General features: G+C 38.3%; 2 protein-coding genes across 13 annotated transcripts in view; both read left to right on the forward strand.

Annotated features, from left to right (window-relative positions):
- CCDC28A (coiled-coil domain containing 28A) overlaps window positions 1-10,948 on the forward strand; it is a 37,977-nt gene extending 27,029 nt beyond the window's left edge. Inside the window, exons 5-8 of the mRNA XM_027552143.1 lie at window positions 2,428-2,591; window positions 3,461-3,615; window positions 4,659-4,681; window positions 10,062-10,948. Coding sequence (XP_027407944.1) covers window positions 2,428-2,591; window positions 3,461-3,615; window positions 4,659-4,681; window positions 10,062-10,116 — 397 coding nt within the window. The 3' untranslated portion in view covers window positions 10,117-10,948. The remainder of the gene's footprint in view (window positions 1-2,427; window positions 2,592-3,460; window positions 3,616-4,658; window positions 4,682-10,061) is intronic.
- Window positions 10,949-14,862: 3,914 nt separating this feature from the next.
- Window positions 14,863-15,936, forward strand: part of ECT2L (epithelial cell transforming 2 like) — a 79,236-nt gene continuing 78,162 nt past the window's right edge. For 11 of the 12 annotated variants that reach the window (XR_003512667.1, XM_027551690.1, XM_027551698.1 and 8 more), the window contains exon 1: window positions 14,863-14,950. The gene's annotated coding sequence lies outside the window, so the exon portion shown is untranslated. The remainder of the gene's footprint in view (window positions 14,951-15,936) is intronic. The other variant, XM_027551691.1, reaches the window with a different exon arrangement.

Consider the following 15,936-nt stretch of genomic DNA (forward strand, 5'->3'; position numbering starts at 1 on the left):
GGTGATCTTACATTCTTTTTGAGGAAGCCGAAGAGACATAACCAAAGACACTTGGAAAAGAACATTCCAATAAGGACTAAATGAAAAACAACAGGAGTTGTAAGGGCTTCTTTTAAGTACGTTGTCCTACTGGAAAGGAGTTTTCCTCCTGGAGCAGTTTAATTTGGAGTCAGATTTTGAATATGGTTATGGTTGGTGGAAAAAGAGGGCCAAGAGATTTGCAAGGAGATTACTCCTTTTTCCAAATTTTTGCATCACTTTATTTGTAGCTCATTGTCATTTTCTACCTGGTACTTTTATTCCTATATGCCATTCTAGAATGTAGGCTTCCTGAGGCCTGGGGCTTATGTGCCAGACAGTATTTAGAGTGGCATTGGCACGAAGTATAATTTCAGTGGGTACTTTTTAATTGAATTATTTTAAAATAAAGTGAAACAGCATGACATGATCAAAAAACTTGAAGTAGGAAGGGACAGATTTATATTTTCTTTTTTGAGAGGGTTATTAAATGATGAACTGACAGTTATTTGGATAAAGCTTCCAGTTTGGAAAAAAAAAAAACAATTTGCTACACCAAGACCTTATATTCTGTAGTAGTTTATCTCAGATTTTAATGTGGGTATGAATCTCCTGGGGATCATAAACTACATAAAATGTAGTTTCTGAATCAGTCAGTCTGGGATGGGGCTTCAGATAAGCAATTCTAGTAAGCTCACAGGTAATAGGGATGGTACAGGTCTTAGACAGCACTAGAGTAGCAGTCTAATATCATATACATATAAAATTACAAATCTTGCTTTGTGAAGAACTGTTACTGACCTACTGTCAACAGCCCATGTGTTCTAAATTGATTTCAAGAGAATTAGTTTGTCTTGCCACCTTCCCCCTACACCCACAGCCCACCCTATTCATCTGACCCAAACTGTAGTGAGTACACTTGTGGGGAAGATGTCTCCACACAACATTATGCAGAAACTAATTGAGTACTCAGTATATGTGTACTTCAGGATCTGTAGTATGTGTTAGGGTTATAAAAGTAACCCCTGTTCCCAGTTAGTCTTTGAGCCTTCATTCACATACCACCTTTAGGAAGTTTCTTCTGCTGTCCCTAGGCTGAATGAACTGTTTTTTCTCTTTGTTCCCATATCTCAATGTGTGTAGCACCATCACTCAAGTGTTTGGGAGCCTGGGATATGCTAGACATGTATAATAAGAATCAATCTCTACTAAGGGTTCTGAAAGGGCCTTCCTGAGGAAATCACATTTAAAGGATGTGTGGGAAGTAGCCTGGCAAAAATGGCAGTGGCGGGGCAGGGAAGGATGCTAATGTAGGCAAAGGATTAGCTGAAAGTAGATGAGAGAATGGATTTCTAGGAAGCAAAAGAAATTCAGAATGTCTGGAGCGTTGATAGAACAAGAGAGAATAGGATTCCTGAAGGTTATTGGACTACTGAAGGGTTTGAATTAAGTCAATTATATGATCTGATTTTACTTTTTAAAAATTGACTTGACTGCTCTGTGGGCAAGGAAGCAGGACTCAGACAATACACAGAGGCAGGGAGACCAGTTGGGAAGCTGTTGGACTCGTTCAAATAAAGAACAGTAGCAGTGGAGAAGGAAAGAACCAGAGAGCTTATAGAGAGCTTTATGGATATAATCAACAGGACTTCCTGCCTGCACATGGGAACCATAGGAAGCTGGAGGAGTCAAGGGTGATAACAGACTTTAGCACTCCATAACATCATGATTGTGAATTTATGTCTGTCTTTCTCCTTAGACTGGGCACGCTTCAGTACAATAACTGATGTCCTGTGCATGTTCATGTACTCAGTATCTGGCACCAAGTCAGCTACAGAGTGGGGGCCCCATAACTGCTACTGGACAACCCATAGTTCGGGGAACAACTGGGATAAGGTTTAGATGAGAAAGCAGAATGTTTCCTGAGAAATGAAATAGAAACTTAGGCTAGTAAGAAGACTTACTAATTCTCTTTTCAGTTATTTATTTATTTATTTGCATATCTAGAGAATTAGCATACTGGAGGAAAAGAATTTCTGGCAACCCACTCCAGTATTCTTCCCTGGAGAATTCCAAGGACAGAAGAGCCTGGCAGGCTACAGTCCATGGGTTGCAAAGAGTCAGACACGACTGAGAGGCTGAGCATGAAGATGTATTACTCAAACTTTTTATATATCTTAGTAGTTCTAGTTTACATTTGTTTGAGATTTTCACAGCCTGTTCTTCTGGTTTCTGCCTTGAAATGACTGGTTTTATTTTGTATTGCTTTTATCCTTATGTCTTGTTTTTATGGAAAAATCCATTTAACTCACTAATTTTGCTGAATGTAGAACAACCTGAAAAAATAGAATGATCTCTTTTTAAAGATAATCACATGCAGTTGATTTTTTCATTGTCTCCTTTTAACAGAGTGACAAAGGAAAAGGCCAGACCTCCGGGTGGAGAAGGGAGAGGCGCCCAGGCAGCCCCGATCCAGCACTCCTTCCTTACCGACGTCTCCGACGTCCAAGAAATGGAGAGGGGCCTGCTCAGCCTGTTAAACGACTTCCACTCTGGCAAACTCCAAGCATTCGGTGATCCACAGTGTTTCTGTCCACTCTTTTTCTTCTCAAGATGTTTGCATCATATTTTCTGCATGTATTTGTCATTCCTTTTTTTAAAGTGTCAGGTTTTTTTTTATTAGAAAAGTCCAGAGGCATAAAATGCAATTATCCTAGATTTCCTTTGTCATGGGATATAATTTGCCTTTTAAAATTTCAGGAGAAAAGATTTTTTTTAACAAGGGTTGATTAGTTGAAATGTTAAAGTAGGATTGCTGTTGATGGATTAAGTCTCTTGAAAGTGTAACAAACAATAGGGACATTCTTTGTCAATTAAAATATTTTAGATTTAGTGTTTTCAATTTGGAAACACTCGATTATTTTTCTTTGAAGCCTAAACTTATTTCTTGCTCACGAGTCCTGATTTTCAAGAATTTCATGGCTGAAGTTCTTATAAGACTGTTAATTTCACTCAGATTATTATAAAATGCTGGGTTACTTAATTCTAATGGCATTTGTCAACTAGGACATGAATTAGATGGTATTAACACTCCTATATATGATATTAATATGTCTGGATTCTTTCACTTAGTGTAACGTATACTGTTTTTTAAAGAAAATTTATTCAAAGGAAATTTATTCAAAGCTAAAAGCATTCTTATATTTAAAAAATTTTTTTCTATATAATTTTTTAATGCCTGATCATGTTTTAGATTGTTGTTGTTTTCTTGATCAGGGATTTGATTTATAATTTTACGCAGAAAATATGCAGTCATTACAATGTAATTTACAAAAGAAAGAAAACTGATTTATCTTATGTACCTAGACTTTAGAAGTTTTTCCTCAAGACAGTTAGTTTAATCTATCCTAATCTTTATTAATGTTCTGGAATGTTCCCCCAGGAAATGAATGTTCCATTGAACAGATGGAACATGTTCGGGGAATGCAGGAGAAATTAGCTCGCTTGAACTTGGAGCTCTATGGGGAGTTAGAGGAACTTCCCGAGGATAAGAGAAAAGCAGCCAGTGACTCTAATCTGGAGAGGCTTCTGTCTGATGTGAGTACTGTCCTCTTTTTTTTTAATCTTTTTATAGTCAAAATTTGTATTGAGATAAAATTCACCATTTTAATCATTTTAAAGTATAAGTTCAGTGATTTTTAGTATACTTACAAAGTTGTACAGATATCACCACATCTAATTTCAGAACATTTTCATCACTCCAGAAAGAAAGCCTATACCTCTCCATTCTCCCCTCTCCCCGTCCCACAGCAACCACCAATTTATCTTCTGTCTCTATAGATTTGCCTACTCCACACATTTCGTATAAATGGAAATTATAAAATATGTGACTATATATGTCTGGATTCTTTCACTTAGTGTAACGTATACTGTTTTTTAAAGAAAATTTATTCAAAGGAAATTATATTTACATCTAAGCATATTTTCTGAGATGCTGGCAAATCTGAAAGTAAAAATATTTGCTTCTTTACATATATAAAGGATCTTAAGATATAAAAGTATCTCAAAAGATCCTGGCATGATTAATACATTTCGCATTAATTACTCAGGTGGTAGTTGCATATACATTTGGTGTTTATTGTAATTTAGTCCAGGGTCTCCATAGAACTGTATAACTTTAGGCAATTTAATGTTTTTGTAACTCGGATTTTTCTCTCTGTAAAATAGGGATGGTTAATTCTACTTGCTACTAAAAGCTGAGTATCATGTGAAATCTTTTTGTAATCCATAAAGTTTTTAAAGATTTTGATCATTAAAATGGCAACTTTTTTCTTTTAAAACCTATCAGAGATGATTATAGTTAAGAATGGTTTTAAGAATACTTATAAAGCTTCTTTTTTTATCATATGGTTTTAACTCTTTTCTCATATTCTTATTTCATAAATACTAAAGCTACTTTATTATTATTTTAAGTGACTTTCTCAGTCTAAAAAGTTTTGGAAAGTTGTTTAATACTTTGCTTTTTTATTTAAAGAAAGTTTAAATGAGAAATAATTTATTTAATATCTGATTAACAGTTATCTACTTATGATATTTATGTTATAAAAATGAAAATTAAATTTGTTGCTTTGTGTTTACAGCTAGAAGAATTGAATTCTTCCATGTATCCTTTGCTTAGTATCAGCAGTGAAAAGTTTATAGATTGTAATTTTTGGTGAATAGTACTAATCAAGTGAAGAAACCTACTATTATTTACTGGGGCCATTTCTTTTTCCTTTTGGTTTCTAAATGGAATTTCCTAATTGTTTTGTATGCTTAAAATTTGTTTTTCTCTCATTTGTGCCTTACTTTGTGTTGTTTTTGGAATTTTAAAACAAAATTTTAAATATTTTAATCAAAAGAATTAAGAATTAGCCTAGTTGCCATATACATTATTTTGAATCTTAGATTCTTAAGGTAAATGGAAGTCGGATGGTGGACATAATAGACTACACTAAATTTAATGTTAGAATTAGATGCATTAAAAAAGGTGTATTATGGGGTTAACTTAAAGGAAATCACCCAGGCACATGTAAAATATTCATGTTTTGACATTCCAATTTAGAGCATTTATTTCAAGAACTTTTTAAAATGTATTTTTGAATGTAGTGATAGGCACAATATGAGGTATGTAAGAATAAAAAAAATGATCCCGTCTATATAGAATAATTTTAGAAGTAAGGCATCTCTTTGAACCAAATAATGAGATACTGGTAAGGATACTGGTTATAGAGTCAAGAGATTTGATTTTCAAAATTTGATTCCACATTTTGCTAATGTAAATTTTGGTAGATTGTTTAACATCTTAGAGTGTCCTCTGTAATTTGAGATAATTGCTACATGTAATGATGTGTATATGAAAATTTCCAAACTATATGTTATAGACTATATATTTTAAAAATATTTTGCTATTATTGCTATAAAATATACTATTTCTAACTGCTAAATTGTACAATAACAACAATGAAGAAATAGGAAGATATATATATAAATCCAGTAGTAGTAACTAATATCTAACCTTTATTGAATACCTATTATTCGCCAAGTATTACATGAAGCATTTTACATGCATTATCTCATTTGGTCCTCCCCATGAAAGTAGGTGGTTCTACCCTTCATTTTACAGATGAAGAAAATACACTTTTAAGAAGCCACATAAACTGTAGGGAGATATGGATGTGAGATATCATTGTCAAGAAAGACTTTAATACAGCGGTAAGATATGAGTTAATTAGGAGGTGTTTCTCAAGGGATAGTTCCTAGTTCTTTTTTTATATTCTTTTTATAAAAATATTTTTATCTATTTATTTATTTGGCTGCCCTGGGTCTTAGTTGCAACATGTGGGATCTAGTTTCCTGACCAGGGATTGAACCCAGGTCCCTGCGTTGGAAGTGTGGAGTTTTAGCCACTGGACCACCAGGGAAGTCCCTTTTATATTTGTTTTAAGCTTCATATTCTATGCTTTATATTCTTTCTTATATGCTTATGACACATAATTCCTATCCTCTTATCTGAGTTTTTGTTAAATATTTAGACTTATTTGTCTCACCAACTTCCTCAGTTCAACCCCCACATTTAAACAAGGCATGGTGGTAGAGTACAAGAACATGGGCTTTGGATTGCCTGGTTTCAGATCTTGGTAAGCAGCCGTAAACTTGAGCAAAGCCTGGCAACCTTAGTTTCCTCATCATTAATAAATGTTCTCTCTGTAATCATACTTCCCCCTCCTAATTTTCCTCTCTATAATCAGTTGTTTTTGTTCAGTCACTAAGTCATGTCAGACTCTTTGCGATCCCATGGACTGCAGCATGCCAGGCTTCCTTGTCCTTCGCTATCTCTCAGAGTTTGCTCAAACTCATGTCCATTGAGTCAGTGATGCAGTCCAACATTCTTATCCTCTGTTGTCCCCTTCTCCTCCTGTCTTCAATCTTTCCCAGCATCAGGGTCTTTTTAATGAGTTGACTCTTCAAATCAGGTGGCCAAAGTATTGGAGCTTCAGCTTCAGCATCAGTCCTTCCAATTAATATTCAGGATTGATTTCCTTTAGGATTAACTGGTTTGATCTCCTTGCTGTCCAAGGAACTCTCAAGAGTCTTCTCCAGCACCACAATTCAAAAGCATGAATTCTTCAGTGCTCATCCTTCCTTATGGTCCAACTCTCACATCTGTACATGGCTACTAGGAAAACCATAGCTTTGACTATATGGACCTTGGTAGGCAAAATGATGGCTCTGCTTTTTAATATACTGTCTAAGGTTTGTCATAGCTTTCCTTCCTTCTTTTAATTTCATGGCTGCAGTCACTGTCCTCAGTGATTTTGCAGCCCAAAAAGGTAAAATCTATCATTCTTTCTACTTTTTTCCCCATCTGTTTTCCATGAAGTGAAGGGACCAGATGCCGTGATCTTAGTTTTTTGGATGAGTTTCAAGCCACCTTTTTCACTCTCCTCTTTCACCCTCATCAAGAGGTTCTTTAGTTCCTCTTTGCTTTCTGCCATTGGAGTGGTATCATCTACATATCTGAGGTTGTTGATATTTCTCCCAGAAGTCTTGATTGCAGCTTGTGATTCATGCAGCCTGGTATTTCACATGATGTACTCTGCATATAAGTTAAATAAGCAGATCGTCTTGGACATCTGAGTGCCTCCCTGAGCATGTACACTTGGACATTTGGGTAACCCTGAGCCCAACTCATGAATGACAAAACCAGAGAGAGACAACTACAGTTAAAGACTCAAAACCAGTGGGTCTCATTGGCAGAATGCATACTACTTCTACCTTAAAGTGACTGGTCACCCCTTCAGATCAGATCAGATCAGTCGCTCAGTTGTGTCTGACTCTTTGCGACCCCATGAATCGCAGCACGCCAGGCCTCCCTGTCCATCTCCAACTCCTGGAGTTCACTCAGACTCATGTCCATCGAGTCAGTGATGCCATCCAGCCATCTCATCCTCTGTCATCCCCTTCTCCTCTTGCCCCCAATCCCTCCCAGCTTCAGAGTCTTTTCCAATGAGTCAACTCTTTGCATCAGGTGGCCAAAGTACTGGAGTTTCAGCTTTAGCATCATTCCTTCCAAAGAAATCCCAGGGCTGATCTCCTTCAGAATGGACTGGTTGGATCTCCTTGCAGTCCAAGGGACTCTCAAGAGTCTTCTCCAACACCACAGTTCAAAAGCATCAATTCTTCGCGCTCAGCCTTCTTCACAGTCCAACTCTCACATCCATACATGACCACAGGAAAAACCATAGCCTTGACTAGACAAACCTTTGTTGGCAAAGTAATGTCTCTGCTTTTGAGTATGAGGCCGAGCTGAATGGGGGAGACAGAAGTTGGTTAGTCTTAAGTATGGGTCACCCATTAGAGATGGTTCTCAAAGTGAGGTGTGAAACGATGTTTCATTGTTACAACTTTTAGGAGCACCAGAATGAGGTACATTCAACTATTTTGGGGCATTAAATAGGGGAAGGTGGGTGCAATGCAGTGTTCTTTTTATCCTTTATATTAGGTTCCAGTTGTTAAGCTAAACTTAGGACACATTTGAAAAAAAAAGTATTGGGATTTGGACATGACATAGAAAAACTGGTTTCTAATCTACAGGGTATTGGGCTTTGGAAAAGAGAGAAGGAGAGGGAAGAAAATAATTTTTATATATTTCTTTCCCCCATATATATTATGAAAAAAATAATTAAAATATCTTCCCAAAGATTTTAGGTAATTGAAATATATCCCTGGATATCTGTGAGCAGTGTTTTCTGGAATCTACATACAGAAGAAAGAGCAGTTTATTATCTGCTGAGCAATAGATAGGATTGAATAATTTTTATTAGTTATTTAGAGAGCCTAAGAAAAGGCTACAGTCCCTGACAGAACAAGTAGAAAAGTCTCTGCCTGCTAAGAATGATGATAAGTGGTCAAACATAGCCCTGTTATCAGTGCCCCTATTTTTTTTAATGTTCAAGATTATTTAAAAATCCTTTCTATTACTATAGCAGATATTGCTAATCAGTCATGGCACTGTCTGCCATTTAACTGGACAGGGACATGAAATTACTTGCTCTCTCTTAATTACAGTTAGTTGTCAGGCATTATCAGTTCTGTTTTATATTCTTTCATTCTCTACCCTCATCACCTGATTCTATAATATTGCAAATTTCTGTTCTCTGGAAACTCTATAGAGTTGCACTGTTGAATATGACAACCACTAGCCAGGTTATCTACTGAGCACATGAATTGTGTCCAATATGGATTGAAATATGCTATAAGTATAATGTGCACACCTACTTTCAAAGATTTAGACTGAAAAGAAGAATGTAAAGTATCTTAATGTTTTTATAAAGATTACTCGTGAAATGATAATTTTCTAATTATTAGTATAAATAAGTATATTTTAAAACTGTATCTGTTGCTTTCATTATATTTCTGCTGGACAGTACCACTGTAGACTTTAGACATTGCCACTAAGTTATTCTTCCTAAAACATCACTTTTATCTTGCCATTCCTGTTTCTTACCAAGTTTTTCACTGTGTCAGACTTTTTAAAGGCTCTCAATAATTTGATCGCAACATATTCGTCCTGTTATGTTTTTCATTATTTTTCATTCCCATCAAGTTGATTCTCTGGATGCTCAAATTTATGCTCACCTTAATGCCTTTGTTCAGGTTGTACTTTCTACCTAGAGTTACTCTGGCCTACCCTTTCTCCTTATCAAATAACACTCAAGCTGACCACATTCATAAAGCATTTTGTTTGTACCTCAGACTAGCATTCTGCCTTGTTTCATCTTATATGTGTTAAATTTCAAGCTTCCAACCGAACGAGAATATCTTTGACAGCAGAGCTCGTCTGTACATTTTTTGCAAACATCTGCTACACATGTATTGCTAGCATTTAGTTGTCCCCGGTATATCTAGATCATTGTTTGAACTGGGTCTTGAAAAACAGGTGGTAAGTGGATCATATAGGTGAAAGAGGAAAATGAAAGGCAGTGATTAGAAGGATAGGGAATAAACTTTGCAGGAATTCTATCCTATTTCCAGTCTTCTTGAAGAATAGTTCAGAGGATTATAGGAAAGGTTTTAGAACTATGATGATTTTCTTCTATTTTATTCTTTTGGACTTTCAAAAAGAAATTATCTTCCCAAGGATCATAAAGTGGTGTTGTCTTCTCAAGTGAATTTTGTTAATCCAGTAAGTTTTCATATTTTCATATTTACCATGAAGATGATTCTTGCTGCATTAAAGTCATTTTGTACTCTGTTAGAACCAGGAACACAGTCTTGAATCAGTGACTTTAAGTCTTCAAATTCTAGACATAGTAAAATACTTCACTACATTTAAAGACCGTCTTACCACATCCAAGTTTCTCAATAACAGCATAGGCACTTTCTCTTTAAACATATTTCTTTTTCTAATACCTCTGTGTCTTAGCTCTTGAATGTAATTTCCAGAAATGTAAAAGAAGTACTCATTAGAGAATGAAAATGTTCTTAACTGATGACTTCAGACAAAAACTCCATTTGGCAGATGCACAAGATGTTCCAAATACTTCCACCAGCTAAAATAAAATTCAGTTGCTGTCTCGTGGTTTGAAGAAAAGCAGCACTATTTACTTTTCCAGCTGAATCCAGTAGCAGAATCATCTTCCACAATAAGGAATTAAAGTAATTAAAGTGCAAATACAGTGATTGCTTTCACATGCTGCTTTTAGTAAACTTGACTTGCCATAATTCACCTAACTGGAGGTCTAGGCCTTGTTGAAGGCTTAATCAGGAAATGTGATACAGAGCTTTTGCTGCTATGCTTAATATTGTTGCCTTACGGGTTTATACTTGAAATGCACTGTGCTAAATGTTGATGGGGCTGAAGGATTTATCCTTCCTGAGCTCATCAGACTTATTCCACTGTTGATAAGTTGATGATGCACAGACTTTTTGTGGCAGCCCAGCTTCAGTTTACATTAGACAATCAGTACACACACCTGGTGTGTTTTCCAGTGGCCAGTGACAACAAAATGTTGAATGAATATTTGTGAAATTTGCTATTTTTAATAAAGTGATTGTTTTAAATTAAAAACAGTCTCTCTGTTTTAGATAAACTTACAGTCTTCAGTCTGGGAATACAAGGGCTGGCTCAATCCTCAAAGGGTAAACTGTATTTAGAAAATTGAGGTTCTGTACCTTTCTTGCAAACCTTGTACCTTGTGCACATTTAAATATTGATATAGTGAAAAAGAGCCTAGGCTTTGATCTTACTTAGACCTTGGTTTGAATCTCCATTCTGCCCCTTAGCTTTAGGTTCATGTGTGTTTACTCAGTTTGTGTTTTTTTTAACCTAGAAAAATGTGGTTAATAACCAGCTTGTAATGGCTGTACTGAGGAAGTAAAACATGTACATATAAGATCTTTAGCACAATAGTTGACACCAGTAATGTTCAGCAGTCAGTACTTATTAATATTAACATTAGCTTTTAAACAATATGTGAACCGTGAACTTCCAGATGTTCAAGCTGGTTTTATTTATTTATTATTTTATTATTATTATTATTTTTTACTTTACAATACTGTATTGGTTTTGCCATACTCAAGTTGGTTTTAGAAAAGGGAGAGGAACCAGAGATCAAATTGCCAGCATCCACTGGATCATCGAAAAAGCAAGAGAGTTCCAGAAAAACATCTATTTCTGCTTTATTGACTATGCCAAAGCCTCTGACTGTGTGGATCACAATAAACTGTGGAAGATTGTGAAAGAGATGGGAATACCAGACCACCTGACCTGCCTCTTGAGAAACCTGTATGCAGGTCAGGAAGCAACAGTTAGAACTGGACATGGAACAACAGACTGGTTCCAAATAGGAAAAGGAGTACATCAAGGCTGTATATTGTCACTCTGCTTATTTAACTTATATGCAGAGTACATCATGAGAAATGCTGGGCTGGAGGAAGCACAAACTGGAATCAAGATTGCCAGGAGAAATATCAATAACCTCAGATATGCAGACACCACCACCCTTATGGCAGAAAGTGAAGAAGACCTAAAGAGCCTCTTGATGAAAGTGAAAGAGGAGAGTGAAAAAGTTGGCTTAAAGCTCAACATTCAGAAAACTAAGATCATTCAGAAAACTTAAAGCTCAACATTCAGAAAACTAAGATCCTAGTCTCCAGGTCCCATGACTTCATGGGAAATAGATGGGGAAACAGTAGACACAGTGGCTGACTTTATTTTTCTGGGCTCCAAAATCACTGCAGATGGTGACTGCAGCCATGAAATTAAAAGATGGTTACTCCTTGGAAGGAAAGTTATGACCAACCTAGACAGCATATTAAAAAGCAGAGACATTACATTGCCAACAAATGTCCGTCAAGGCTATGGTTTTTCCAGTGGTCATATATGGATGTGAGAGTTGGACTATAAAGAAAGCTAAGCACTGAAGAATTGATGCTTTTGAACTGTGGTGTTGGAGAAGACTCTTGAGAGTCCCTTGGACTGCAAGGAGATACAACCAGTCCATCCTAAAGGAGATCAGTCCTGAGTGTTCATTGGAAGGACTGATGTTGAAGCTGAAACTCCAATACTTTGGCCACCTGATGCGAAGAACTGACTCATTTGAAAAGACCCTGATGCTGGGAAAGATTGAGGGCAGGAGGAGAAGGGGAAGACAGGATGAGATGGTTGGATGGCATTACCGACTCGACAGACATGGGTTTGGGTGGACTCCAGGAGTTGGTGATGGACAGGGAGGCCTGGTGTGTTGTGGTTCATAGGGTCACAAAGAGTTGGACACAACTGAGTGACTGAACTGAACTGATTGAAATAATTCATATGCCATAAAAATTTTCCCTTTTTAAAGTGTATAATTCAGTGGTTTTTAGTAGATTCAGAGTTGTGCATCCATCACCATGATTTAATTCTAGCTAGAACATTTTCGTCACCTCAGAAAGAAACTCATTAGCAGTCACTCCCTATCTCCCAAACCCTTCAGCACTTGGCAACAGTAATCTACTTTTTGTTTCCATGGATTTGCCAATTCTGGACATTTTCTATCAATGGAATTATACCATACACAGCTTTTGTGACTGGTTTCTTTAACTCCTATAATGTTTTCAAGATTTCAAGTTTCATCCATGCTGTAGCATGTATCAATACTTCTTTTCCTGGCTGAATCATGTTCTATTGTATTGATATGCCACATTTTGTTTATTCACTTGTAGCTCACTTGCCTTCACCTTGTAAAATAGGCCCATGCTTCTTCCACCTAGTCTCCAGGCCACAGAAACAAGCACCTAAATGGAGATGGGGGAGGGCAGGGACCCACTGGACACTATTTTTTAAAAATCTCAATTTCAGTAAATTTTGGCATTCTGAGTTGAAAGAATTTTGGTCAGTTTATCTAATCAGCTTTTTAATACCCCTTTTAAAAATGAGAAAGTCACCAGAGCATTAAATGCAACCTTCAAAACTTTTCTGTTGGGATTAGCGGATAGGGATTCCAGGGGCAAGAGCATCCTAGGTCTGACAGAGCAAAAGGAAACTCTGTCATTTGACATGTTTTTCTTGGATGAGTCCTGAGACAGAGTAAAGAAAAAGCTGTTTCCTGTGGCTTAGTGACAGAGCAGTAGATTGACCTTGTTTGTTCAGTTGGTTCATTGGTCCTTTGTGTCAAGGAACTCCATGTGGGTCTCAGGTGACAGATTTTTAGTTTATCTAATTTGTATCCTTTCACACAACTTAAACATGTTAAAAGACAACAGGAAAAAAACATGAGGTACTTGGATTAGAACAAAACCTAATTATAATAAAATTTATTATACAGATGTTAGTATTTACTTTCCCAGGTGGCGCTAGTGGTAAAGAACCTGGGCTGCCAATGCAGGCGGTCCTAGAGAAGCAGGAGATGCAAGAGACAAAGGTTCAATCTCTTGGCGGCTGGAGAAGGAAATGGTAACCCACTTCAGTATCCTTGCCTGGAGAATCCCTTGGACTGAGGAGCCTGGTGGGCTACAGTCCATAGGGTCTCATAGAGTCAGACACAACTGAAGCGACTTAACACACATGTTTACTGTAGAAAATTTTTACTTAAAGTTGGATTTTTTTAAAGTACTACCAGAGCAAACCATTTAACATTTGTTCACATACTTCCCGGAGAAGGCAATGGCAACCCACTCCAGTACGCTTGCCTGGAAAATCCCATGGACGGAGGAGCCTGGTGGGCTGCGGTCCATGGGGTCGCTGCGAGTCAGGAACGACTGAGCGACTTCACTTTCACTCTTCACTTTCCTGCATAGGGGAAGGAAATGGCAACCCACTCCAGTGTTCTTGCCTGGAGAATCCCAGGGACGGGGGAGCCTGGTGGGCTGCCGTCTATCGGGTCGCACAGAGTCGAACACGACTGAAGCGACTTAGCAGCAGCAGCACACACTTCCAGAGTTCTTAAACATTTATTTACAAAAATTAAAGTGAAAGAAAATGTAGTCCCCCAGTAGTATCCGACTCTTTGCGATCCCATGGACTGTAGCCCGTCAGACTTCTCTGTCAGTGAAATTCTCCAGGGAAGAATACTGGAGTGGGTAGCCATTCCCTTCTCCCTGGGATCTTCCCGACCCAGGGAGCCAACTCAGGTCTCCCAGATGGCAGGCAGATTCTCTACCATCTGAGCCACCAGGGGACTCGAAAAATTACAAAAATTAGGTGGCACAATTCATATAGTTTTCTAACATAGTTTTCATGTGAACATCTTTCCTTGGTGGTAACTGTTCATCTACATATTAAAAAAAAAAAGCTTCACAATAAATACTTAAAGGCATTTTGACCAGAATCAATAAAAATTTATCAAGAAGGATATTGTTCAGGCTTTGGTATCTCTTGTATAATGTGAAAATTGGCAATAGGTATTAAAATAATCGGACGATTTGCTGAAGATTAAGAAATCCCACCGTTTGCATCACACAGCCTTAAAGTTACTGACTTTCTTGGAGACCAAGCAAACATGGGTTCAATATCCAAGTCTCCTGTTGGGGTTTGGCTCCTCTGCTCTTCGTCTTCAGGGGCTTCTAGGACTATAGCGATTCCTGGGATCCTGTCACAAATTCCCTGGAGAGTGACAAAGGAGCAGAATCGCCGACCTGGCCAGAATCCGGTGCAGCCCTGATGATGGGGGTGTTGTTCGCCCGGCTTCTAGTTCCCCAGCTGGGACAGCTGGCCACCCGGTCCCGATACCGGTGCTGCCGGGCCGCCTGCGGGACGGGGCGGGGCCGTGTTGTTGGGACTCTATGGAAACGGCGCGCTGCCGGCCCCGCCCCTTCCCCGGGCTGCGGCCGGCGTCCTGCTCTCGCCCTTCCACGCGATCCAAAGAGGAGGCAACCGCCAGAGGCCGGGTCTTTCCGCCACCGCCTGGAGGTAAAGCCCTTGCCTTCCGGGCCGCATAGCTTTTGCTTGGGGCCGTCGGGGTTCAGCGCCTGGGCGGTTAAGTTCCCGATGCAGCCTCGGGAAGACCCTAAGCTGCGCCCTCTCTGGGCTCCCCTTCCGTGGCCTTGGGGAACCAGCGCCCAGAAGTGGCGCTTGGGAGGAATGAAACTATGCCTGCCTAGGGTCAGGTTTGAACTGGGCCGTTGTCAGTAAACTCTTAGCTTCTGCAGAGCACGCATTTGGGGTAGAGATGAAGTCACGTTCTTTAGCACTCCGGAAAACACTGATTTTCGTAGGATTCTGAACTCACTCACGACGACTCCTACCCTTCGTTGGCTAGTTCTCGCCCTCTTCCTTCCGCGGAGTCAGAAATGTGGAGAGTGGAAGGGGTGGGCGTGGGGTAGCAAAGGAGAAACACAAAGAACCTGCGAGTACAGTTCATGGTTAGAACTGCATAGTTTTGAAAAGTTAATATGCTGAGATTTGATGAATAAGATTATATTCGTAAATAGGTCAATAGGATCAAATCATGGTACTTATATTTATCCTTTTAAAAATACTTATGCTGTACTTATTAATAAATCTTGCCATATACCAGAACAGAATATCCAGACATCGCTTGTATTCAAGTGCAGCTCAACCCGTGTAATTGTTTTCAAGCCCATCTTGACCTTTGTGCACCATAAGAACCTCAAAAATCGTGCTCCAAAAACCATTATTTCCATGAAAGAAAGTAAGGCTTGAGACGTGAAAGTTTTAGAACAACAATAATTGTTTTTTTTTTTTCTCAAATGAATTTAAATAGTACAGTCGCTTGTTATAATTTTAATGTTTATAACTGTAAACTTCTCTATCAGTGAGCAAATTCATCATTTGAATATGTCCAGTTTGGGCTCATGGGTTTCCCCGGTGGCTCAGGGGTAAAGAATCTGCCTGCAACTCAAGAGACGTGGGTTTAATCCCTGAGTTGGGAAGAT

Source organism: Bos indicus x Bos taurus, chromosome 9, assembly GCF_003369695.1.
Source record: "Bos indicus x Bos taurus breed Angus x Brahman F1 hybrid chromosome 9, Bos_hybrid_MaternalHap_v2.0, whole genome shotgun sequence".
NCBI classification, from domain to species: domain Eukaryota; kingdom Metazoa; phylum Chordata; class Mammalia; order Artiodactyla; family Bovidae; genus Bos; species Bos indicus x Bos taurus.